The sequence below is a fragment of the Homalodisca vitripennis genome, chromosome 4 (genome assembly GCF_021130785.1).
Source record: "Homalodisca vitripennis isolate AUS2020 chromosome 4, UT_GWSS_2.1, whole genome shotgun sequence".
Lineage (NCBI taxonomy): Eukaryota > Metazoa > Arthropoda > Insecta > Hemiptera > Cicadellidae > Homalodisca > Homalodisca vitripennis.
This window is the reverse complement of record NC_060210.1, coordinates 93,661,594-93,687,203: the sequence shown is the minus strand read 5'-3', so window position 1 is coordinate 93,687,203 and position 25,610 is coordinate 93,661,594. Positions and strand designations below refer to the sequence as shown.

Sequence of the window (25,610 nt, the reverse complement as noted above, 5' to 3'; positions counted from 1 at the left end):
TCTAAAACAATTTGCTATGGACATGTCAAATGTTTTACTCTGATTTGATGTTTCAGTAAAAATCTATGAGTGTTTTCTCCTAATAGCTCCAAAATGATTATTAAACTAGAAATTTAATTTCAGAGGGATCTTTGTTACTTTGGTAACCACAAACACCTTGACATTACATGATCATACATAGTTATCACTTAACGAAAAAATCTACACAGACACAAACCACATTAAAATAATCTACATTTCTTCAATACTGTTAACTAGAAGATCAAGGCTCGTAACTTAATTGTTTGAATGTATCTGAAACTGAGCATTACATTTAACATTTTAGACAATATAACTATGTCACTATAATTATTACATAATTATTTAAATATTAACAATTTGTATAATAATAAAAACACAATAAAATAAATAAATACAAACTAGGAACAATAGATGCATATTTTAACGAGGACTCAAATGGTTATGTACATGGCAGTAGCAGCAACAGACATCTCCACAAAATTGTTAAAGCACTGCAGTGATTCTATCATAACACCTCTCACAAATATAATTAACAAATCCCTCAGTCAAGGTCAATTTCCCTCAGCATTAAACAACTGACAAAAATGATCCCAATCTACAAAAATGGCAGTAACACAAAAGTGAATAATTACAGACAATTTCAATCATAACAACCTTTTCTAAAGTTTTAGAGAAAATAATACTAAAAAGACTTTTGGACCACTGTGAGCATTATAACTTAATAACAGACAAGCAACACAGATTCATGAAAAGAAAATCTACCACTACAGCCCTGATCAATTTTGCTGATTTGTACTTGACAACCTTGAAGAAGGGAAACTTGTATAACCTTTTTCGTATACTTAAGCAAAGCTTTTGGTTGCCTGGGATTGCTTTTGATCTCATACTGTACAAGTTAGAAAAGTTGGAAATCAAAGGCAGACCTAAAATGTTGTTCAAAAGCTATCTAGAAAATCAGAGGAAAATTGTAGGGATAAATCAAGTAAGAAATGGGGCTACTGAGGTTAACAGATTAAGATCTCTATCAGCAATTCCTGAAGTGGACAGAAAGCTTCAAGTAAAGTTTCTGGAAGTCATTGTTGATGAGAGCCTTTTCTCATCACTGGAAGTCATTGTTAATGAGAGCCTTTTCCTCGTCACAGCATATTGACAATCTCCTTCCTAAACTGAACTCTTCACTGTACATGAAACTGTATAAAATCAATAAGTAATACAACTACTGAAAAAGTAGCTTATCATTCTCTGTTTGAAACACACCTCAGATAAGGACTAGGGGTGTGGGGAGGAATCTCAGCAAGTAATATCCCGGAAGTATTGGTGTTGCAAAAGAGAGCTATCAGAGCCTTATCAGGGCTAGGCATCAGGAAAAGTTGTAGAGAAACATCTGAAGATCTTGACTGTAGAAAACCTCTACATAAAAGAAGTTCTAATGTATGCTGTTGGACAATCTTTGACACAAGGTAGAGATCTCCATGACTACAACGCCCAACATAGTACAAGATATACCATCACCAGCTCACCACCTCCCAATATGAGAAGAAACCCTCTCACATTGGCATGACGCTGCATAACCTACTGCCAGAGGAAATAAGACATCTCTCCGGAGGAAGATTGAAGAATGCCTTTGAACCTTTTTGAACCTCACTCACATTTTGATTAATTGTAAAAATGTTTGAAATGGAAAATAAGATGGTTCTGTTGTTTAAATGTGTTGCCAAAACAAGTGTCCGATTTAATTCGCAGCCAGTAGTGTAATAACTCATGATTACCTCTATCCATTGCCTTGGATAAATTTCTCGTCAATGTTGAATCAATTCATTTGATCAAAGCATACATCAATGCCTTTGTGTTTAACAAATCATTTGAGAAATCAGCTTAGCTATAGTCAGGTTATTGTACGTATTTTTTCAACAAAACTTCAAAGTTTGTAATTACCCCAAAACTGAATCTATAAAAGTTATTCACTGCTAAAAGAGAAATACACAAATGGAGATAGTTTCATGATAAATGACTATCTGAAAATGTTTGGTCTCCTTGTGAGGTGATACTTACCGATTATGATCTTAGAGTTGGAGCATGCAGCTCGTACACAGTCGACACTGGTGCCCAGGCTGCAAAATCCGTGCTCATCTGGAGGAGACACCTGGACCATACAACACAAGGACACTCAGTTATGAGAGTTTAATGGTGAAGGGTACTGGGATAAACCCAACTAATACGCTACTTGATTAATTCAATATTCAATTTCCTTTAGCTCTTGAGTTGGCACCCTTCCATTTTCGGGCTCTTGCTCTTTATTTTAGTTCAGGTTTCGTTACCGATCGTTTAATCTATGACTCCTAATACTAATCTTCGTTGTTATACGATAGCTGTTTACATTCTGTATAAAAAGACGAATTCTGAGTTTACAAATTTTTGTTAGTTGTATGTTATTGTTTTTAAATCTACTGAAATGAGTTATCTTTAATTGAAGTAATTGTTAGTAGTGTAATTTATACAGTAACTTGTTGTCATGTGTTGTGTAGTGAGTGTTATCTTTGTGTAAATTCATAAGCAATGAATAGGATGCTTTTGGATTTTAGGTTTGCCTGCTAAGTGCTAGGAACTTCTATGAATGATTGCTGCCAAAACTAATATTATAAAATTAAATAAAACCCTTTTTCAATTAATAAAATACAGCCATGGCTGAGGGAAACTTATTTGACAGATCCTCAGATCTGAGAGAGCTACTTAACAGTGTCATACTATGTCAATATTCTGGAAATATAAACATTCAGTCCCGTCAAACATTTATCATGTTGTATATTTCCATAAACTAGATAAAATTTATAACAATTTGCCTATCTTGAATTTATTACTGAACAACCACAACACTTGTTTGGCAGGGGTAGTCCCACGTTTTATATATTAATTTTTTTTCTTATAAACTATATTTTCTGATATTTGGTACTAGGTGCAAAATAATCATACAAAATATTTTATTGTGTAGATCCATTTACTACGAATACTTATGAATAAAACCATAAACAGTGTGCTTGTAAAGTCCCGGAACGGTTTAATAATTTATTGTCGAATCATTTCTTGTAAAGCAATGAGACTTAGTATATCATATTACTCATAAAAATATAATTTTTATGCAATTTTCAGGATTTTATCTCATCAGTGGGACGGCCCGCAAGGAGTAAAAAAAAATCTTAAATTAGAGCATAGGTCGAGATGTACATCAAATTAAAGCAGTAGAATACAATGCCGCAAACCAGACCTCCAAAAGGGCTGTGTTTTAAAGTTTCTCTTGAATTATGCAAATTAGTATAACAACATACTATTCTATTTCTTAAAGATAACATTAATTTACTGTAGTGAAATTTAAAATCAAGAACTTACAGTTACAGTAAGTGTACAAAATGCAAGTGTCTGTTGGTAATATCCTAATCTGTGATAGAAACCAGTAACATTTTCTAACATATCTGGAGGTATTTACTGAGTTTCTTGATTTATGCGATAAATTAGTTCTTGTGTGTTGGCAGGCTTAGTTATGTAAACTATTTGTTTTAAACAACCTTATAAAAATAAATCTAAAGGGTTTAAATCTGGTGATCTAGGTGGCCCCTCTATTGTTCCCCTATGCCCCAACGATTGGGAAACTCTCTGTCTAGCAGCTCATGTACTTGTAGTGCATAATGAGGTGGTGCACCATCCTGTTGATGCCATACTGTGTTATAACTTTGACCCAACACATTACGTAAAGCCGGTATAATTGTACCTCCCAACATCAATTCATATGAAACCCCATTTAAATTGTCATTGATTACAAAGGATCCTATAATGGGATGTCCAACTATCCTAGCCTACAAGTTCACTTTTTGTATGTCTATTTCTCATCCAATGGGGCTTTGTTATCGCTCCAATAACAGCAGTTATGCCTACTTACATCTCCGTGAAATGTAAAGTCTGAAAATAGAACCTTAGATAAGAATTTTAATTCCTGTCCACATCCACCCATCATTGTTTCACAGAATTCGACTCTTCAAAATTGTCTTTCAAAAGTTCCTGAAGCAATTTCAACGTATAAAGGTGATAGTGGTTTTTGTTTTAAAATTTCTAACACTGAAAATTGACTTATAGCGTGAAAATTTGCTGCAGATCTTGTTGATGTGTGTGGCTTTTCGACAAAACTTTGTAATACTTGTACGTCTATGGATTTCTCTTCGTTTTTAATAGATTTAAGATCAAACACTTCTTTTAAGGTCATTTACACTGTCAGTTTCTTTGAAACATTGGACTGTTCTACAAACTGTAGACTTTGATATCAGTGGTTTGTCCAGGAAACTGTCAATTAATAAATGTACAACTTGATCAAACTTTCATAAACATTCACCATATCTCCTCATTATAAGCAGGGTTATTCTTTCAACTAGTCAGTGTTGATAAAACATGTATTAAAAACCAATTTACACTGCATCACAAGATCAACTGTGGACATCTACAGAAAAATAAAATTTCCTGTCTAAATATATTCTACAGTCAAATTTGATGAGATAAACAATGAATCACTGAATATATATTGAAATGACAGCAGGATGTCATTAACAACATTCACTTTTTGAGGTCCGGTTTGCGGCATTGTGTTCTACTATAAAAGACCTTTAATTTTATGTACATCTCGACCTATGCTCTAATTTAAGATTTTCTTCTGACTTCTTGTGGGCCGTCCCCCTAATGAGATAAAAACCTGACAATCGCATACAAATTTTTATTTTTATGAATAATATTGAAATACCAAGTCTCACTGCTTTACAAGAAATGATTCAAAAGTTATTAAACCGTTCCAGGACTTTTCAAGCGCACTGTATAATATGCCATGATTGGTTTTTATATTTTAAAAAATGTTTAAAGGACATTTTTGTAAAACACCAAAAAGAAGCCCACCAATGTAGAGTAATTTAACTGCCAGTTCTAGGGTTAAATAAAAATTAATTTCAGGGCTTTAGATAATAATTATTTTCCTTACGATAAGAAAAAGGTTATTCTGTTTACTCCATAAGGATTATAGGACATTAAAGTATCAATTTTCATAATAGGTGTGAAAAAACCACTAAATATTTTACGTATACAAATTATGACTTAAAGAAATGTCATATTATTTTATAATTAAATATGCTTTTAAAAACTAATTTAAAAACATCACTTATGGAAATTTTCATACATAAAGAGTTTATTCCCATCAGTAATTTTTCATACACGTTATGTAAGAAAACATAACCTTATTTTGAAATCTTATTCTGTGGGCCTGATTTTATTAATGTCCCAATTACCTCTTTGATACCTGCAATTCTTTGAGGAAAACACTTTTATCTGTGTATCCTGTTTTCAAGAACGTTAAACATCCTGTTACAACTTTCTTATACATGTTAACATTCTTTGGATAAATAATTAACCCAACCAAATAAAAATTGCTAAACTTTAACAAGATATTTCTTTGTGTAAAAAAGTTCATCACTGAAATTAATATAGAATTATTTTGTTAAACTTCTAAAGTGATTTAATTTGTTGAAAATTGTAATAAGTCTATTTCAAATGAAACCTCTTTTATATATAATTTCAATTCCAGGGAGCAAGTACTTTTCGTGATTCAATGTTTATTGAAATAAAATTAGGCTATTCCATTTATATAACTTTATTAATATTAAAGTTATATATTTTTATTTAATAGTTATAATTTTTTAAAGTCAACTATGTGATAAAAAATAATTGAGTTTAGGTTGAATAATTGACCTTAAACTTGTTTTTAAAACAGAAATCTCAGTTTAACCGTGAGAGCTGGTGACTGCAGAGTCTGATATGCTGAACTTTGAGTCTAGACTAGAGATAGGTTAGGTTCAAATACTGTTTTGGCCAGCAAAGCTCTTTTGATCATTATTGTTCACCTTGGAACATAATGAACTTTTAAAACACAGCTACTAATAATTAAAACAATACTTAACTAAACGTTTTGTCTTCAACAATTTCATTTAACAGTTGTTGGTGTCAAGTACATTTTTTTATACCTATACGGTTATTTGACTTTAAATATTTTCAACAGACGCCATTTTTTTATCATTAAAGAAAATAACACAATTTTTGTCTTATCTATCAAACCTATGTGCCAGATTTTGTTTCCTTAGTTTAAATAGTTCTAGAGATATTAATTTTTTTATAAACAATACTAAATGGTGGCTAGAGGCTAAACAACACATTTTTATATCTATATTTATAGGACCTTTTTGCTTGAAATGATGAATACTATTACCTACAGAAGTTTGTGACACCCTTTTGTGAACACCCTGTATATTTGAATAAATTCCAGATAAATCTACACATTATATAAATAAAGTTAATTTATTACTAAAACAGTATCAAAACTACCTTTTGATAAACCTTGAAAAAGTGCAATATTTAATGGGTGTCTCTTTATCGCTTGTGGTCACAGTTCATTTGATAACCCTTGCTACATCCACTAGTGATTACTAATACAGTACTTAATTTTTTTATTCATGACACTAAACATATGATAAGATGTATAGTTATTTTTTAAACGGTTTTATTTGAATTTAATAAAGGAAAGGACTAGATAATTGTGAGGGTAGCAGCTGATCCACGTTTCTGTCATAATGCAAATAGAAAACCACTTAGGAGCAATTAATGATGTTTGTTTACAACTGATAAGTTGTGACATTTAAAGTACACTGAAGTAAGGGTTCTGCCACTTATGTGGTTTTATAGTTATTTGAAAGACAACAAATAAGTGTCAGGATAGATGACAATTCCAGACTTTTAGTTTTTCAGTTATGGCATTTCACAAGGTTCAATTTTAAGTTCTATCCCATTTTTATCTACTTAAATTACTTATGTGAAGGAAACTTCCATGATTCATTGACAGTTTTTGCAGACCCTGCTATGAATGATTATTTACAATTGAATGCTAAGAAACATGATATGGATCTACTCTGGTATTTAAGGAAAAATTCTAATATTTTTTAAGTGAGAAAACTAAACATGTGATATTCAGCATAAGGGAAGAAATGTGCTGTAATAAAGCTCTTTACTATAAATAAAATCCTACGAATATTACTTATGTAACTGCTTCATTTTTGCTAAAATAAATTGAGATTTGTTATTAGATAACAAAATAAATAAATAATTAATGTAAATTTTTATAGAATATCAATAATAAATAATTCAACAGAGGACTTCACATTATTCATAAGTCTGTCTTACTTTACACAATCTTCCCTTAATTAATGTGACAATTTCAGGGTATCATACCTTCTTGGTTCAATATTGAGTTGGGCAGTCTTATTAAGATGTTACATAATCAGTAGCTTGTGTTAAATTATTACTTTTATGTCACATGTTGTACATTTAATAATAATTCAAAGAAAATATAAGCGTGTATGGCAAAATAATGATTTTGTACTACTAAATAGTTTTGCAAGTTCTTTTTAAAGAAATAAATACGGTTTGATACCAGAAGTAGGCCTATGACTATTAGTGTTTTCAGAACAACAAAGGTTACAATTTGAGAAACACAATGTGTTTATTGATGTACTGTTCAGAACTAATTTAACAATGTTTCTTACTTTTAATTTTTGCTTCTAAAATATATACAGTAATTCCATTCCATGTTAACTCTTAACAGTCAATCATATTGTTTCAATTTAAAAAGAAACAGGCTAGAACTAGAAAAGATGTGCATGATTTATATAACTGAAATCATTGTTTTTAATGTAAATAAATTAAGTGTATTGTTTTGTATGTATTGAATATTGTATAAAATGTAAGTCTATAATGTTGTTTGAGCTGATGGTGTTCATTGTGATTTATGATCTGTCTCTAACTGTGTACAATTTGTACATTTGTATAGTATAGATACCCTTACAATATTTTATTGTAAGAAATATTTCACTATCATAGTCATGTTGTTTTTACCTATTGGTGAATGGCAAGAATAAGTTTATAAAGTTATTTATTTATAATATTTTACAGTTTTAAAGAATGTGGCACAAAACTGTATTTTATTTCAGTGTTTAATAAAATTTCATTTCACTTAAGGGATAACTCTCCAAGTTATTTCCTTAACTCATTTTATGTCAATTATTTAATTATATTTGTTACAATGGTATACTATTTTAAATTATAGTATACTATTTTTAATTCATATAAATAAATTTATGTGACATATAAATAAATACATTTTGGAGACAAATCAATGCTAATACCACATTATCATTGTTGTAACATACACAAACATTACAAAATCTTACTTGATTGTGAAGTGAATGGGTAATCAAATAAGTGGAAGATAGGCCTACCACCATAGTCATGTTTTTAATTTAACTTTTGTGGTTTTATGCAATTAATTCTTAAGCACTGTGTTACAAATTTTAATATAGAGTTTAATTGACATAGTGTTTAATACATTGGATTACTTGTTCTCATCTAAGATACAACTAAACAAATATGGTAAAAACTGAGTTGATTGATTTGGCATTTTTAAGCTTGTTCTTACAGGTGTAGGAGAAGTACACTATCTCTATCCTGGCACCTTATCAGCTACTGATAGCTCATATGGTTGAGTGACAGTCTATATAGTTGAGATCCATGGTTCAAATACTGTTAATGGCTGAACTTTTTTGTTAAAAAGAGGAAATATTTTAATAAGGAAATAATATTTATATATTTTCTTTTTGCTCTGGAAATAATTTATACTACCTTCAGTTAGTAAAAGAAAATAAAATAAAATAAATAAATAAATAAAAATTAAAAATGGGAAAAAATACTTCTATAAATAAAATGCCAAACGGTTGGATAAGAAAGGAAGTAGTGAGGAAGAGTGGAATAAGTAAAGGTAAAATGGATGTTTACATTATATCTTCAAAAGGAGAAATTTTCTGTACAAAAAAGGAATTATCTCAGTACATAAAAGTCAATAACTTAAATTTAAAAATTAATAATTTTAATTTCTCCACAAAACAAATTAATGCATTAAAAGAAGTGCAACTAAATGACACAAATGACTTGTCAGACAGTGTGTTGTCATGTGGTAGTATTGATACTAGTGCCAATACAAGCATTTAGCTGCCAATGTAATGTCACACAATGTGGAAATTCTGCTGACTCAGTTATGACCCAAACTGAAATTGACTACACATCTCTACACGTAATAAATGAGCTGTTGGGAGTAAAATGGGTCTCAGATGACATCCTGTATAAATATTTTGATTTCCTCAACACTCTTAATAATTCATTTATAATATTGAATCTGGTCATTGGCCAGGGTATTAAGGTTCTAAATGAGTATCATCATTTTCTTGATAATTTCAATGTAAATGACAAGGATTATCTCATTGTGCCAATAAATGATGCTCAGGTGTTGACCACTGCCAGTGGCTCACATTGGAGTACTTTAATGTACCACAAGATTACTAATACCTTCTACTACTATGATTCAATGCATAACTACAATCTTGATCATGCTAAGACTGTAATGGGGGAAACTCTCAAGATACATGAACATACATAGTGCAAAACTGTTGGTAATAAATGGTGTGCAGCAAAAAAATAGCTATGACTGTGCCATATACTCAGTGCTTTTTGTGGAAGGAATTGTGTTGGGTATTTTGAATAAAGAACCACTTGATGTCAAATTCATTGAAAGGTTACAGCTTAAAAAAATTGATATTGTTTCAAAACGTTCACTCCTAGCTTACACTGTGATTAATATTAACAGCTCTTTGTCTTCAAAAAATGAATTGACAGCACTGGTGAGGGCAAGCTTGGGGAAGCTGGGGGTTTGCAGGGAAAGGGATGATCTTCAATTGTTAAAAAAAGATTGCTTGGACACAAAAATTAGAAACTTGGAGGGAAATGTTCAGAGCTTGAGGAACAAAATTGCTGATTTAAATAATGAGCTTAAAGTGAAGAATGCTTTAATTGGAAAACTGGAGGTAAAGAGGAATGATAAACTACAAGAGAGAAATCACAAAGACAAATCCCAAAAATCAAATCAGAAAAAAAATTAGAGACGCAAAGGTAGAACTTTATGCAGACAGCCAGGGAAGAGAACTTCCAGAGATAGTTGGTAAATGCAGTGGAGGAAAAATTAGTATGGATGGATTGGTAACACCTGGTGCTGATATCTGTCGAGTGTACAATCAAGCTGCAAAATCTCATGAACACCCTCTCATATTGTTAGCAGGTACAAACAATATGATTAAAAGATCTCCTAGATTTATATATGAAGAAATGGAAAGTAAACTCCGAACTTTAAGTATGTCAAGATCCATATTTATTACCACTATTCCTCCTCGCTTTGATGTACCTCAGAACAACTCAATACATGATGACATAGCAATGGTTAATAACTACATACGAGAGATCGTGGTAAGGATGGATCGAGTTCATCTCATTGATTTGGATGCTTTTAGAAGAATTCATTTTATACGTCAAGGATTACATCTTAATTACAAAGGCAAAAAGAAACTTAGTTATATGATAATTGATTCTTTAAGTGAAATGTATGACATGAAGAACACCAATATATACAACAAGAATACAATGACAGGTCTTCCTGTAACTTTGACACTGTCGGATGTGTCTTTGGCGGATGAGCTGGATTTACCAATTAAGATCGTTGAAGAGAATATTAACAAAGTGTTTCAGGAGTATCAATGTGATGAAAGTGTGGGTTTCTCTCATTGTATCTCAGCAGATTTAAATGATGAGAGAAATATGAGTGCTGGAATTGCAAGAATGTTTAAAGAGAAATTTGGAAGGCCCTCAGTCAATGATTGTATTAACAGCCATCTGACATGTCAAAAAACTGCAAAGGGTACAACAATTTTTGGTTTGATTACCAAATCAAAATATTTCTACAAACCCAAACTAGATGACTACAATTTAGCTTTCAGAGAGTTGATACAAGAATTTAAGAAGAGGGGTTTAAAAAAACTCATTTGTTCACCCATCGGTTGTGTGAGGGATGAAATTCCACCTGAACACTTTGTCATCAAGATTATTGAGTTTCATAAAATAACAGGGGCCTCAGCTGACATCATAACGTATGATGAACATGCCTCTCGGAGGTTAAGAAGTGGCCTGTCTTATTCTAACTTTGTGAAGAAATTGAGAGACTCTCTTTCTAACATCTACCAGCAGGGAGAGAGAACTGAAACAGACCCACTGTCTGATGCTCTGGATATGGCTACAACAACTGGAGTCCAGGCTGATGTTGAAATGATCTCTGCTGATGACCTTCTTCTGACAACTCCTATGCCATCATCCTTGCAGCTGTACAGAAACCCAGATGAAGTGCAGTGTGTGAAATCAAAGGCATTTAATGAAGTGACACTTCTTTCTCCAGTGTCTCATATATGTGCTAACAAAGAGGAATGTAATATAATTATGGATAGTTTAAGTTCTTTAAATAAGCAATTAGATCAGACACCAACCAAAAATGAGTCACCTTTAAGTAGTCCTTTTTTGGGATGGGGTTCACCAGAAATAGCTTTAGATAAATCTTTTTTAATGAAAGAAACACAGGCAAATCTTCAAAGATGATTGCATTCAACAATTATAAGAGATCATTATCAAAGAAGAAATATCAAAAAGAAATATTAACCTGGTTACCAAAGAGTCTTGTAATAATAAAAACAGTAACAATGAGTTTCGATTACAAAATTCTAAACTAACAATATTGCATCAGAATATTCAGCACCTTCCATCACGTCTAGATATACTTCAGTGCAATTTAGATGAAATTAAACCTGATATCATAGCACTTACAGAACATAATATGTCAGATGCTGAATTAATACTTTTAAATATACCAAACTACTTTAAGTCCTCTCATTTTGCAAGATGCTTAAGCACTGGAGGTGGTGTTGTCATTCTAGTACACAGAAATTTGACTTCAAAAAGTGTCAAATTCCAGTCAAAATGACCGGCAATCCAGTCATTATTAATTGAAAAAGAATTTGAATGTTGTGTTTCTGAGATTAAAATAGATAATTATTCATTCGCACTTGCTTGTGTTTACAGGAGCCCTAAACATTGTTATGAGGACTCCTTTTTGGCTAAGTTTTGTAATATACTATTACTATTATACACTTTAAATAAATGGTTAAACTTAATTTGTATTCTGATTATAGTTTAGAAAATAACAAATAACTCAGTATGATATAAATGTGAACTTTAATGATGATAAATTAATTGGCAAACAAGTTTGAATTTTGAAACAAGATGGAGGATACAATAATAAATGGTAAATTTTTAAATACAGTTCTTAAATTTTAGGGCAGGGTGGTCGTGCTGGCTTAATGAAATAGAAATATTGGGTATTTTTTTTAATAAAAGATATTGTAATTTTGGAAAATAATTTTGTTAAATTTTTAATTATATTAATTTTGAATTATTAACCAAATTGAATGTTCCTGGGTTTTATGTTCTTCCAATGAATCACTGTTAAACTTAAAAAGAATTTTCTCACCCAATGTCTGTCTTCTGCTTCTTTGTACTTCAGTGATAATAAGAATTTAATAAAGTAACCATTTCAAATACTGCTGAATAAATGTAACCAGTTTCTTTATTTAAAAATAATAATCTTGCTTCACTTCTTCCAGATCCCTCTCTCCTCTCCACCTTTCAAATATCTGCTCTCTTCACTCTTCAACAATCATCCCTGCACACTGTATCACTGACTTTAGTTCACTTTATAACTTTTGAATTTTATATGTAATAAGGTGAATTTTGATTTTGTATTTATTATTGTTTGCATTAAAATTTGAGACATTTTTATAAATAATTATTCCTTAATTATTATTACTAACAAATTTCTAAATTAAATTAGGCCTAAGTATTGAAATGAATGTGAGATGGGCGTATGAAATGAGTCATTACAATATCCCCTCAGAAATCATGTGAAATAAATGAACATGGTTTCGATACAATGGACGAATGAATAGCAAATGATACATATAGATTTGTGATACTTAAAGAGAAGGATGAACCACATTAAATGAGTGAATTAATTGATGATCTTACATACTATTTAATAAATTTAATTAACAAACAAACAATAGGGAAAAAAGAGAACAAAATTAACATTAGGGTTAGGTAGTATTTAAGCTAAGCCAACGAACAAAGTTACAAGTTTCTTAGTATACAATAAAACAAACAATAGAGAAACATTAGATCAATGGCAAATATTTACTCAATGTCAAAGGACATAGTTTTATTTTTGGAAATACACATTAAATGAATTGTGTACCGAATAGGGTATACTTTTCCACTCACAAATTATTATCCCCTCCTGATAGGAAAATGTTTATATAGTATTGATTAAAAGTGTCTACGTCACTGGGTGTATAGTTGCACTGTTTATTTGGGGAAATAGTATTAATTTCACGCACACGTCCCAATGCGTCAACTTCAGTATCTTCTGTAGCGTTGTTGACCGAGTTTTTATATGGCTTCAAAGAGGATATATGATAAGGTCCATATACATGCTCTTTGGATAAATCAGAAATTTGGTAGGTCCGATTTCCCGAGGATTTCTTGAATTATGAATGGTCCTTCGTACACTTCAAAATAATTTTGATGTTTCACCAGCCATAGCTTTAGAAAGGTGACGGGACTTTACCAATACTTTGTCATTAATTTGGAGAGAAACTGGTTTTCTCTTTTCATTTATCTTATCAGATCTCTTCTTTCCTACTTCTTCTTCAAGTTTACGCCTTGCAATCAGTAGTTTGAGTTCGATTGGTACTTCTTCAGCTAGAGGGTTTGATACATATTTTTCCCCAAAATCTGATATTTCTTGTTCCAAACTGTAGTTCGTTTGGTGTGAATCCAGTTGATTCATGTAAATTTCATTAAGACATTCATTTATAACAGGTACATATTTCACCCATCTCTTATGATTTGTGAACAATACGTTCTGAGACAACGCTTTATTTCTCTAATTGGCCGTTCTGCCAAATTAAAACTGGGGTGATACACTGGACTGTATATTAATTGTATGCTGTGGGATTCAAATTTCCTGATCCATTCGTTACTTTTAAATTGGGTTCCGTTATCTGATTGAATTCGTTTAGGAAAACCGTAATTAGGAAAGTGATGGTGAAATAATTTATGTAATATACTTCTGGTTGTTGCTCTTTGCAGTGGATAAAGTTTAAACGAATTTGGTAAATATGTCAATAACAATTAACATGTATTTTGTATTTCCTACACTAGTCGGTAAGGGACCTATGATGTCAACTGCTAACTGGTCATTCTTCTCTCTGCATTTAACTCCTTTGGCTTGACTGTTGAGTGGATGGTTGTTGATTTTGCAGCGCTGACATTTATCACATGATGATAACAGTTGCCTGATTGTTCGATGCATATTCTTGAAAATAAAATTTTCACGCAGTAACAGGAAACATTTTTTTTGCACCGCAGTGTAGATTAGTAGAGATGGCATTCTAGTATTAGTGGTTTAATTACTGATTCTGGGATGACTATAAGCCATTTGCCCTTAAAATTTAGTAGTAAAGTGTTGTCATATAAACGATAATTAGTATATAATTGTTTGAAATCCATTTGTTTCCATAGGTGACTGTAAGATTTCTATAAGTGGTTGTAGTTTATGGGTCTTGATGTTGGAGTGAGTAAGTTTCGGAGTTGATCTTGTAGATGTTGGTCGGGAATTTCTCTCGATGTAATGAATAGATAACTCAGTGAGGTTGTTTTGCATCGCTTGACATGTGTTGTGGGGATATACGACTGAGAGTGTCAGCAGTAATGTTGTCCGTCCCTTTGCAATGGATTATTTTAAAGTCGTACTCTTGTATAGCCCCAATATCCATCTTGCTAATCTATTGTTTAGCAAATGGCAGGTTTTCAAAAAGGTTAAGGCGTGGTTATCTGTAATTACTGTTAACTTAACGCCCATAACAATGTATCGACACTTCTGTAGGCAGTGGATTATAGCCAATAATTCCTTTTCGGTTGTGGTGAAACGCTGTTCTGCTGGTTGTAATGTGCGTGATATGAACATAATTGCGGCTTTTTCGTTATTTTCTTTTATTTGATAGATGTCCGCCAATTGCAAATTCAGACGCATCGGTCTGTAAGTAGAATTCTTTGGATGGATTGGGTGTGTTAGAGTGTTGAATTTTTATGAACAGCTGTTTAATTTTGTTGAATGTTGTATCATCATCTCTAGTCCAATTTAAATTTAACCTTCTTTGACGTTAGTCATAATAGTGGCTGGACTGTTTCAGAAAATTTATGAATAAATTTATTGAAATTAATTGATACAATCCGAGGAATGCTTTTAATTGTGTACGACTTCTGGGAGTTGGGAAGTTTAGAATTGGATCAATCTTACTGTTATCCATACGAAGACCTTCATTTGTTAGAGTAAAACCTAGGAATGGTACAGAATCTTTACAGAATTGAGATTTTTCAAAGTTTATTGTCATGTTGGCTTCAGCTAGCTTTTTGAATATGTATTCTAGGTGTTGTAGATGTGTATTGAAATCGGGGGAAATGATACATATGTCATCAACGTAAAATTGCTGTGAAAGCTTCTATCACATCATCAAACACGTTATCAAGAGCTCTTACTAGTGCAGCTTGGGAGGTAGAAATTCCAAATGGTGTGACTTTGTACTGGTAGGTCTTGCCTCTAAATTGGAATGCGGTGTATTGACGCGAATTTTTAGTAAGTGGGATTTTGCCAATATGAAAGCCGTTAAGTCTACACTGCTTATGAATTTTGCGTTTCCTTTCTACATTTACTCAGAAATTTCGCTAACACTGCGGTTACATTCGAAATCTGGTTTAATTATTGCGTTTTACTTTGCGGGCATCTAAACACAATCGAATTTTCTCCAGACTTTTTAATTACTGGGATGATAGCATTTACGTAGGTACTTTTGCTTCTCTCGATTATGTTAAGGTTCTCCATGCGTTGAATCTCAGCTTGTACAGCGTCTTGGTACGCTTGAGGTACTGGATAGGTTAATGATTTAAAATTTTTAGGATTTTCTATATTTAATTCGTGTTCATATTTAGTGCAACATCCGGGTTTGTCTGAGAAAAAACGTCCCTATATTGGTATAGTAGATTGATCAAACATTGTTTTTTGTTCTTCATTTATGTAGTTATTAGGGATTAGAGTTTTCATTATATCTTCCACCGACATTTGGTCTTTGGATGTTATATTGTGTTGTGCATCAATGTAATCATTATTCTCATTATTAATCTTGTTATCTTCCCATTGTTTTATAGTGCCATACTCATTAAATGTTGACATTGAGTCATTAAAATCTTCCATAAGCATAACGCCTTGTTGAGTGGTGATTTCAACATAAGTGCCCTTCATTTATTGCCATTACAAACTTCATTATAACATTTGTATTGTTTATTTTCATATTTATTGTATTATTATTAAAGTTTAGCTCTGCTTTCCACAATACTAAGCATATCCATTCCTAAAATCACTGGTTTGACAAGATGCGCTACTATAAGGAATTGTATGTGAGTAGTCTCGTCAGCTACCGTGATAGGTACATATATGACTCGGTTGATTCGTTTTGAAATGTTTCCAATAGCAGTTTTAATGGTAGTATTGGCTAGAGGCAGTTCTTCAAATGGCTTTAATGATTGTTGGTTATCCATAAACCAAGACTCTGACAAACAAGTAATAGATGATCCGGAATCAGTTAAGGCATTAGTTTCTACATTATTAATTTTGATATTAATTTTCTGGACATCTTATTTGTATAGATTAGTTATTAGTGGATGTTCTATTTTTTCCTCAAAAAGGAAATCTTTATCACATATTATGTTGTTTAACTTGAAATTCACTACTAGGGTTATAGTTTGAATAATAATTCTGATTTAAATATCCGAGGTCGTTATTTTCTAGCGCCTGTAGTTTCGTATTTTATTTCTGGTGGCGATGTTTCCTCGGTTCCGTTCTACAGGCGCGCAGCCGTTTTCCCGCCGCTGGAACATCTTCGCTGCGGTCGTTGCCGGTACTAGAAGGTGGATTTCGAGCATTTTCTCCCTGCCGGCACGATAGTGCATACTTGTGCCTGTTCTGTGGTGGGGTAATGTCTATCGTTTCCTGGGTAGTAGTGGGTATTCTGTCGATTTTGGTAGTGGTCTTTGTATGGTTGTGTCTTACTTTTGAATTCATTATCATTACGACTGTTGTATGGGTGGTAATAGTTCTTGTTATGTTGGTTTCGATCATTATAATGTTGATTTTGCCCGTGATATTGATTCCTTGGCTGATATGCTCTTTGTTCAATGTTATTATGTGGTGTGACTGGGGATTGGTGAGGTTTCTGTGTATTGGCTTATAACCAGATAAATTGTGATTTTGGGATGAAATTAATTTTGTTCCGTTTTGGGCCGTCTCGGATGTCTTCTCGTTGTAGTAATCGTTTCGAACTCTTTAATGGTGTTAATGTTTTGAAACGCTCCGGCTGTCCTGAATAATTTGTTCAAACTGTTCCGATAAAATTGGTGACGATTTCTTCTTCGGTTATTGGTGGGGTAATCGATTGTAGTGTGATAACACGCTCAGTGAAGTATTCAGCACGAGCTCTCTTCACTCTTCAACAATCATCCCTGCACACTGTATCACTGACTTTAGTTCACTTATAACTTTTGAGTTTTATATGTAATAAGGTGGATTTTGATTAATTTTGATTTCGTATTTATTATTGTTTTGTAGTTAAATTTGAGACAATTTATAAATAATTATTCCTTAATTATTATTACTAATAAATTTCTAAATTAAATTAGGCCTAAGTATTGAAATGAATGTGAGATGGGTGTATGAAATGAGTCATTACAGTTTGAATTATTGGAGATATTAAATAACAAGTATGAAAATGTAATTATAACTGGTGATCTAAATATAAATGTTCTAAATGTGGATAGTTCCATATATAAACAGTTTGTTAATATTCTTAGGGTTTATAATATGATTTACACTGTAGAATTTCCAACAAGAACTTCAAATAAGTCACAAACAGCAATAGATAACTTCATAACTAATATAAAAAAGAGTATTTAAATACATATGGAATTATAACTCAATTGTCTAATCATGATGCACAGTTGCTGGAAATTTTTGGAATAACAAATCAAAAAAATCTTGTTTTAAGAATATTAATTAGAAAATTCACAGCTAATAATTATAATGTTTTTTTAAGACAATTGTCTCAGTTAAACTGGTGTGAAGTTTTCCAGGCATCTGTAATTCACAAATATGATGTTTTTAGCAATTTGTTTTGTTACTACTTTGATGTAAACTTTCCTTAAGTATTTACCTCTAAGAAATTAATGGAAAGTAATAAATGGGCATCTGAAGAGCTGAAATGTAGGAGAAAAGAAATAGTTAAATTAGAGCATGAATTTAGAATTACTAAAAATAATAATATTAAATCAACCATTAAAAATATGAAAAAAGAGTTGAACCAGTCTATTGCCTTGCAAAAGAAGAGTTATTATGATAGTAAAATTTCTAAAGCGCCTAATAAAGTTAAAACTACTTGGAATTTAATTAATTATGAAGTCGGTAAACAGAAGCTTTCAATATCAAACATATCACTTGCAGTGGACGGTATTGACAGACCCAACCTTGGTTGCTAATATTTTAAATAATTTTTTTGTTGAAGCAGTCGATAGCTTAATACTTCCGAGCATTTCCTCCCCAAACCATGAAAGCAATATTGGATTTCAGCACTCAAACCAAATTTCAACTACTTTTAAATTTAAACCAGTAAATGAAGTTGACTTAAAAAGCATAATTTCATCATTTGAAAACAAATATTCGTCAGGATTTGATGAAATTTCAATTATTGTTCTAAAGCAGTCTTGTCCACTAATATTAAAACCCTTAATACATTTGGTTAATTCTTCTTTGATATCAGGAATTTTTCCAGATAAGCTAAAAATAGCTAAAGTAATTCCTATTTTTTAAAAAGGAGATACAAATGATCCTGCTTGTTATAGGCTAGTGTCTCTCCTCCCAGTTTTATCAAAAATATATGAAAAAGTTGTTTATAACCAGTTTTTAAATTATCTGGAATCTAACAATTTCTTAAACAGTCAACAACACGGTTTTCGATCTGGACGATCTACAATTACCGCTGGTATTGAGTTTATTGATTCAATAATCAATTCAGTGGATAAGGGAGAACACGTGATTGGAGTATTTCTGGACTTGACCAGAGCATTTGACAGTGTGTCACATTGTAAATTAATAAGTACTCTTAAAATTTTGGGTGTTATGGGAAAGGAACTTGCGTGGTTTAGTTCTTACCTTCAAAATAGGATGCAATACGTTGAAATAGAGCATGTTTCAAACAGTACTCGATATTGTTTTAAAAACAAATTCAATTCAAAACTAAGAACAGTAAAGCATGGAGTCCCACAAGGATCAATATTAGGTCCACTTCTTTTTCTTTGTTATATAAATCAGTTGCCTTTATTGGTTGGAGAAAGCTCTGCTGTCTGTTTATATGCTGATGACACAAATGTGGTTATCTCAGGAAAAAGTGTTGAAAGTGTTGAGATGTCCGCTTTTATAGGTCTCTCAATGATAAAAGACTTCTTGATAAGTAAAACCCTTTTATTAAACTCAAACAAATCAAATTTTATCTCTTTTTCCACAAAACAAGCTCTAAACAGGGTTCAACCCAACATTTTCATTGAGGAAGAACAATTTCTAAATGCTTGCAGCACAAAATTTTTAGGATTGATTATAGATAAAAACTTAAGTTGGAATGAACATGTGGACTATGTTTTAAATAAAATTTCCAGTGGTCTATATGCACTGAGACGATTGGCTAAGGTTTGCAGTGTAGAATCTCTAAAATCAGTTTATTATGCTCTCATAAATTCCCACATTGCTTACGGTATAGCTATTTATGGAGCTACCACATCACATAATTTATACAAAATTCTAGTTAAACAAAAGCACGCTATAAGAATTATAAAGAGATTAAAGAGGAGAGATTCAGTTAAGCATATTTTTAGGGAACTCCAAATATTTACTGTCTACAATCTATACATATTTGAAACTATAAATTACGTTGTGCACTTCTGCAGTCTTGCCTTAACAGAAAGAAAACATCAATATAATAGATGGTTCAATATATCTAATGATTCTCATCACTTGGAATTTTATAAAAAGAAAACCTCATACATGGGGAAAAAGTTTCTAAATCATTTACCAATTGAGTTGAAAACTAACTACAACACAAAAAAATTCAAAACTAAACTTAAAGAATATTTACTAAATAAACCTATATATTCATTCCAAGAATTTTTGGAAAGGGCTAATTGACTGGTTTAGCTCAACATGTCTATATGTATTTACGTATGTATGTGTCTGTGTATATGTATTTATGTATGTATGTATCTGTTTATATGACGTATAAGATAACTATTTATTACCATAACTTATAATGAATGAATGTTTATTCCAGCAACTGTACATGAAATACTTAAAAATTATAATAGTGATCCTAGTACTAATGCTTATGTTGGTTAATATTTTATAAGTTGATGGTAGATAATTTTTTTATTAACTATGATTGACTCTATTCATTGTACAATCTGTGCATTTGTTTTATGAATAAAGAATTTCTGAATCTGAATCTGAGTGTGTTATCTCTCCATCTCCAAACATTACAGTATGTTTTCTTTCCATCTCCATGTGATACAATACTGAAGTGAATTAGTTAAGTTAATTCTTAACACACATATGGACAGAAGAGTGAAAGGAAAGTTTGTGTGTGCAACTTCAAGGTGCAATCAGTCCAACCTTGAACGCTTGTTGGACCAGATCCAAGTGTGTCCACTACGCCAATGCCTGATCCCGCTGCATATAGCTCCCTCACTTCCATCTCTACAACAGGCCTGTCCACCTACTCTCACTCATGTTTTCACCCAGCCAATGTTTAATGAACTGTGATTTTGCATGATAATAGTGTCATGGCTCTATCCATTTATATTTACACAAAACCTGGGCATTAGTGAAACTTAATTTTCAAAATCTCTAAATTTAGAAAGCACGAGAGTTTTTAAATGAAAATTTAATATAAAAAGATGGCTTAAACAAAAATCTTATTTCCCTAATTTGTAAACTGATATAGTTCTGAATAATAAGCAAGATTATTGCAAAATTACAGATTCAGAAATTGAACATCACACAATAAAATAATAAACCCAGATGTGAACTTAAATTTAAATTATTGTATGTTTAAGGATATTAAGAATGTTATGTCAATATTCTTCCTATTTACACATTCAAAAAATCGTAATGGTTTTTAATGTTGAATATTCAGTATAATGAATTCAATAATTGGGCCATTTTAAAGTTAATCCAAATAAGAGAAACTATGTCAACATAAATAATACAGGCATTCACAAATCGTCATGTAATGACTGTAAGATAACGAGTTATCTTACACAATCGTTAGACAATCTGGTTGTTCATCCCTCAAACAATTTACTGAACACCTTCCTAAACCAAAACTATTGACAAAGTTATCCAAGTTTACAGAACACCTGTTTGATGAGAACCATGGCATCAACAGTTGTAATAAAAACTTAAGAATATTACACAAATGTAAAAGAGGCCTTATTATGAATGCCTTTAACAATGACAAAATTTATGAAGCTACAAAAAAATCACCAAATGATACTCTAAATAAGGAATTAAAATTCAATTGAAATATTTTATTTCACAACCTATTTTATTTTAGTTTTAGAAGTACTACAGATTTAAAGCTAAGGGTTAGGGAGCATGGAAGGATACACGAGTCTTAAGAGGAAATGATGTGTTGTCATAATTTATAAGTGCAAGTGTAAAACAGTCCAGTTGTAAACATTACCTGGATCATGGCAACATCAGGTTTCACAATCTTACGGGTGAACAGCAATGGAATTTCCGAGAGGAAAATAGGAATGGCGTCAGATCGGCCCTCAGCCACACCCTTCCTGACATTAGCGGCCATGAAGAAAGACATCGAACGAAAGATACCTAACACAAAATACCTTATGTTATTAAATATAAACTCACTATCCATGAATACATAATATACAATTAAACAAAACAAAAGGTTTAGACACTTTATATTAATGACATTTTTTGTTAAAATAAGAAGCACTACAGTATGGTTAAAATTTTGATACTGCTGGTCTTAGACTCGTTAAGGGGACTCTCTAATTCATAACTAAGACTGAAAGCAAAAGTGTAGAAGATTATTGATCATAGCTCAATGAATTGATCAAAACCCTTATCCTAAGTATTGTTGTATGAGTACTTCTCACATTTCACTTAGTTTCACTAATTTTCTTAGTTTAAATATTTTTATGTTTAAAAACACATTTGTAGAGTAACAAATAAAGAAACAGGAAAATTTCATTTTATACATATCATTGGTAAAACAGCAACCAATTTTTAAACTGACTATCAAGAAACATAAATACACATTCTGCTACAATATATATGTTAATTAATTACAAATAATAGACACTTACTTTCATAATATACTTCTTCATTTACCTTTTTAAACATCTTTCATAAATATAATCATAATAATAAAAGTTTAAAAACTTAGCATCATCATAAAGTTATGTACTATGAAGATTGTGACCAAACACATTTAAAGTTGTTCCATATAACTGATGTATATAAAATTGCCTATTGTCTACACAATCATGTTAAAACTGTTAATGACAATCTCCAACAAGCTTGTTTTTAAGTATTTGCATTATCTTAACAATATTGAAAAATGTTATTTTTAATGCCTGAGGAAAATCGATCAAACATTAATTCTGGTAAAATATAACACTAAGGGAATCTTTAATTATACTAATAGTTAATTTTAATTTGTTACAAGTTTTGTTGAAATATAATCCCAATTATAGGAGTAAGAGTGTGTTTTTTAAGTAAAGTCCGTTTGGACAACAAAAGGTAAACAAGTAAATTTCTTTTCAGAAAGTACATATTTCACTCTATTTTTCAACATAGTTGCCAAGTTTGTTCAAACACTTATCATAACTCTCAACCAATTTAAAAATACCCTCTTCATAAAAACTTGTCGTCTGCTCCGATAACCCAGAGTTCACTGCCGTTTTCACATCGTCGTCATCATTGTTATGGTTGCCACTGAGGTGTTGTTTGATATAGAGGAACAGATGATAATCGCTTGGTGCAAGATCAGGATTGTAGGGTAGGTGGTCAAAAACTTCAGAGTAAAAACTGTCCAATAAATCGCGGGTCTGACGTGCAGTGTAAGGTATTGCATTCTCATGGAGAAGGACAATTCCCTTTTTCAGCATGCCGCGTCTTTTGTTTAGAACAACTGTGCGTATGATTTGACAGCATGCTTTTGCATTGATAGCAGTTCCTCATTGCATGACGTCGACCAATAAAACACCATGTCTATCCCAAAACACCAACGCCTTGACTTTGTGCTGGGACAGGGTCTGTTTGGCCCTCACCTTTACAGGCGAGTGTGTGTGTTTCCACTCCATGCTCTGTTGCTTCGATTCGGGCGTGATATACGAAACCCATGTTACGATGCTTCCAGTTACGATTTGACTAAAGAAGCCTTCACCTTCTTCGTGATAACGAGTCAAGAACTTCATCGTACACTCAAATCTTTGTTTTTTGTGTTACTCTGTTAGAAGTTTCGGGACCCAACGGGAGCTCAACTTTAGATGTTCAGAAATAATGTTGTAAAGCACTGATCTCGACACGTCAGTAAATTCATTTGAGAGACCTGTTATTGTGAAGCGCCTGTTCTCACGAATCCTCACTTTAATTGAAGCCACCAAATCGTCTGTAACCAAAGAAGGGCGACCGGAGCTGTCCTCATCATGGACGTTGTCACGGCCATCTTTGAATTGTTGTACCCACTTAAGCACTTTGCGTTCATTCACAGTATCACTGTACACTTCGCAAATCTGTTGATAAATTTTTGTAGCAGGCGAGTTAATAGTCTTAGACATTTTGAAAGCACAGAACAGAAAATGCAGAACCGTACAGGTTAGCTACAGAGCTGAAACTGAACACAGTTGTTCCCGAGGTATGCCGGTACATGACGCATTGCGGTATGAGCATCAACTATTATTGTCTACAACAAAAATCTTACTTAAAAAACACACCTTGTATACTTAATAAATTACATTTAAATACTTAAGTATTAATGACAAAAAAATACAATTAGTCTATATGCCAAAGAAAAAAATTTGCATTAATAGTTTTTAAAGTCCATTACTTCAGTACGAGTAATTTATCCAAAATAGTACACTAAATTTAAGACAAATAATTTGATAGTGGTTCTTATAAGAACATGTCAGAAGTTATACAGAATAATTAGTAACCGTATCATTTAAAATCAAGCAGCCAATTCAGATGAATTACTTGTCTCAGAGATAATTTGAAGAACTCTCATTGATAATTGAGGAAAAGGCCAATATGATTCACATTACTATTCTGTTATTCTGTTGAAACACTTCATATAATTCAGATCCCTTTATTGTAACATTTTCAATGTTTGTGTCAAACATATTATTAATAATTCATATGAAATAAAATTTAAAAACTAAATATAAATTTTTGATAAATTATTGACGAGGATTATTATCTTGTAATATTGAAGTAAAATACAAATACAAATACTCCTTGAATACAAAGTAAAATAGTTTTTGCTAATCTAAACATTTGTTTCCTTCAAACAGATTAAATACTGTGTTTTACTAAAATGTATATAAATCTGCAATATTATTTATAGTCTGGTGTCCTATATAAAAATTAATTAATTTGAAAATTTCACTTACAAATTAAAACATGATTACTTAGTTTTATTGTATCCATACTATCTATACTCCAAGTTGATTGTTAACAATTTAACAAGTTACTTAAGACGTAACTTGTTCTTATCCTTTTTAAAAGTTCTATGAACTGTTATGAAAGTGCATATGTTTTTGAGATCACCTTAAGAAAAAGTAAGAAAAGGGGTTTCTTTTAAAATTATATTACTGAAATGTAGATAAACGTTTAGTGATTAATCCAGTTTGTTCCATTTATTGTCTGATTTTTTTTAATCAAAAGTTCCATATGATTCTATGATTTATAGTAATATTTACTCAAGTCTACTGTAGCTATAAAACCATCTTGTGTATATACTGTAGTTTACATGTTCTAACAAGTCACCTCAAGAGAAAAATAAACATAATAACTAGTATATCAAGCACTTAATAAAGAAATATATATTTAAGGTAAACTTTACTGTAATCCATCAAGTCAAGACTATGTTTCAGGATATTAATAGAATAAACACAAAAAGGGACTTAGAACTTTAAATTTTCTATCTTGCTCTACAAACGTTTAATATTTCAGCTATTTCAGTGGATTCCAACAAAACATATAAATTTTAAAATTTTAAACAATTGTCAACAAAATAAGAGCAGTAGCTAGACTCCACAATGTTTCTACTACAATTGATATGTATTTGCTCTCATTA

The 25,610-nt window shown here is 31.6% G+C and overlaps 1 protein-coding gene across 1 annotated transcript in view; it reads right to left on the bottom strand.

The window, feature by feature from the left end:
- The window catches only part of LOC124359775 (4-hydroxybutyrate coenzyme A transferase), a 74,870-nt gene that overhangs the window by 8,169 nt on the left and 41,091 nt on the right, over positions 1-25,610 (bottom strand). Inside the window, exons 3-4 of the mRNA XM_046812796.1 lie at positions 21,969-22,117; positions 2,074-2,164 (exon numbers count right to left, since the gene is read on the bottom strand). Of these exons, the coding sequence (XP_046668752.1) occupies positions 2,074-2,164; positions 21,969-22,117 (240 nt within the window). The remainder of the gene's footprint in view (positions 1-2,073; positions 2,165-21,968; positions 22,118-25,610) is intronic.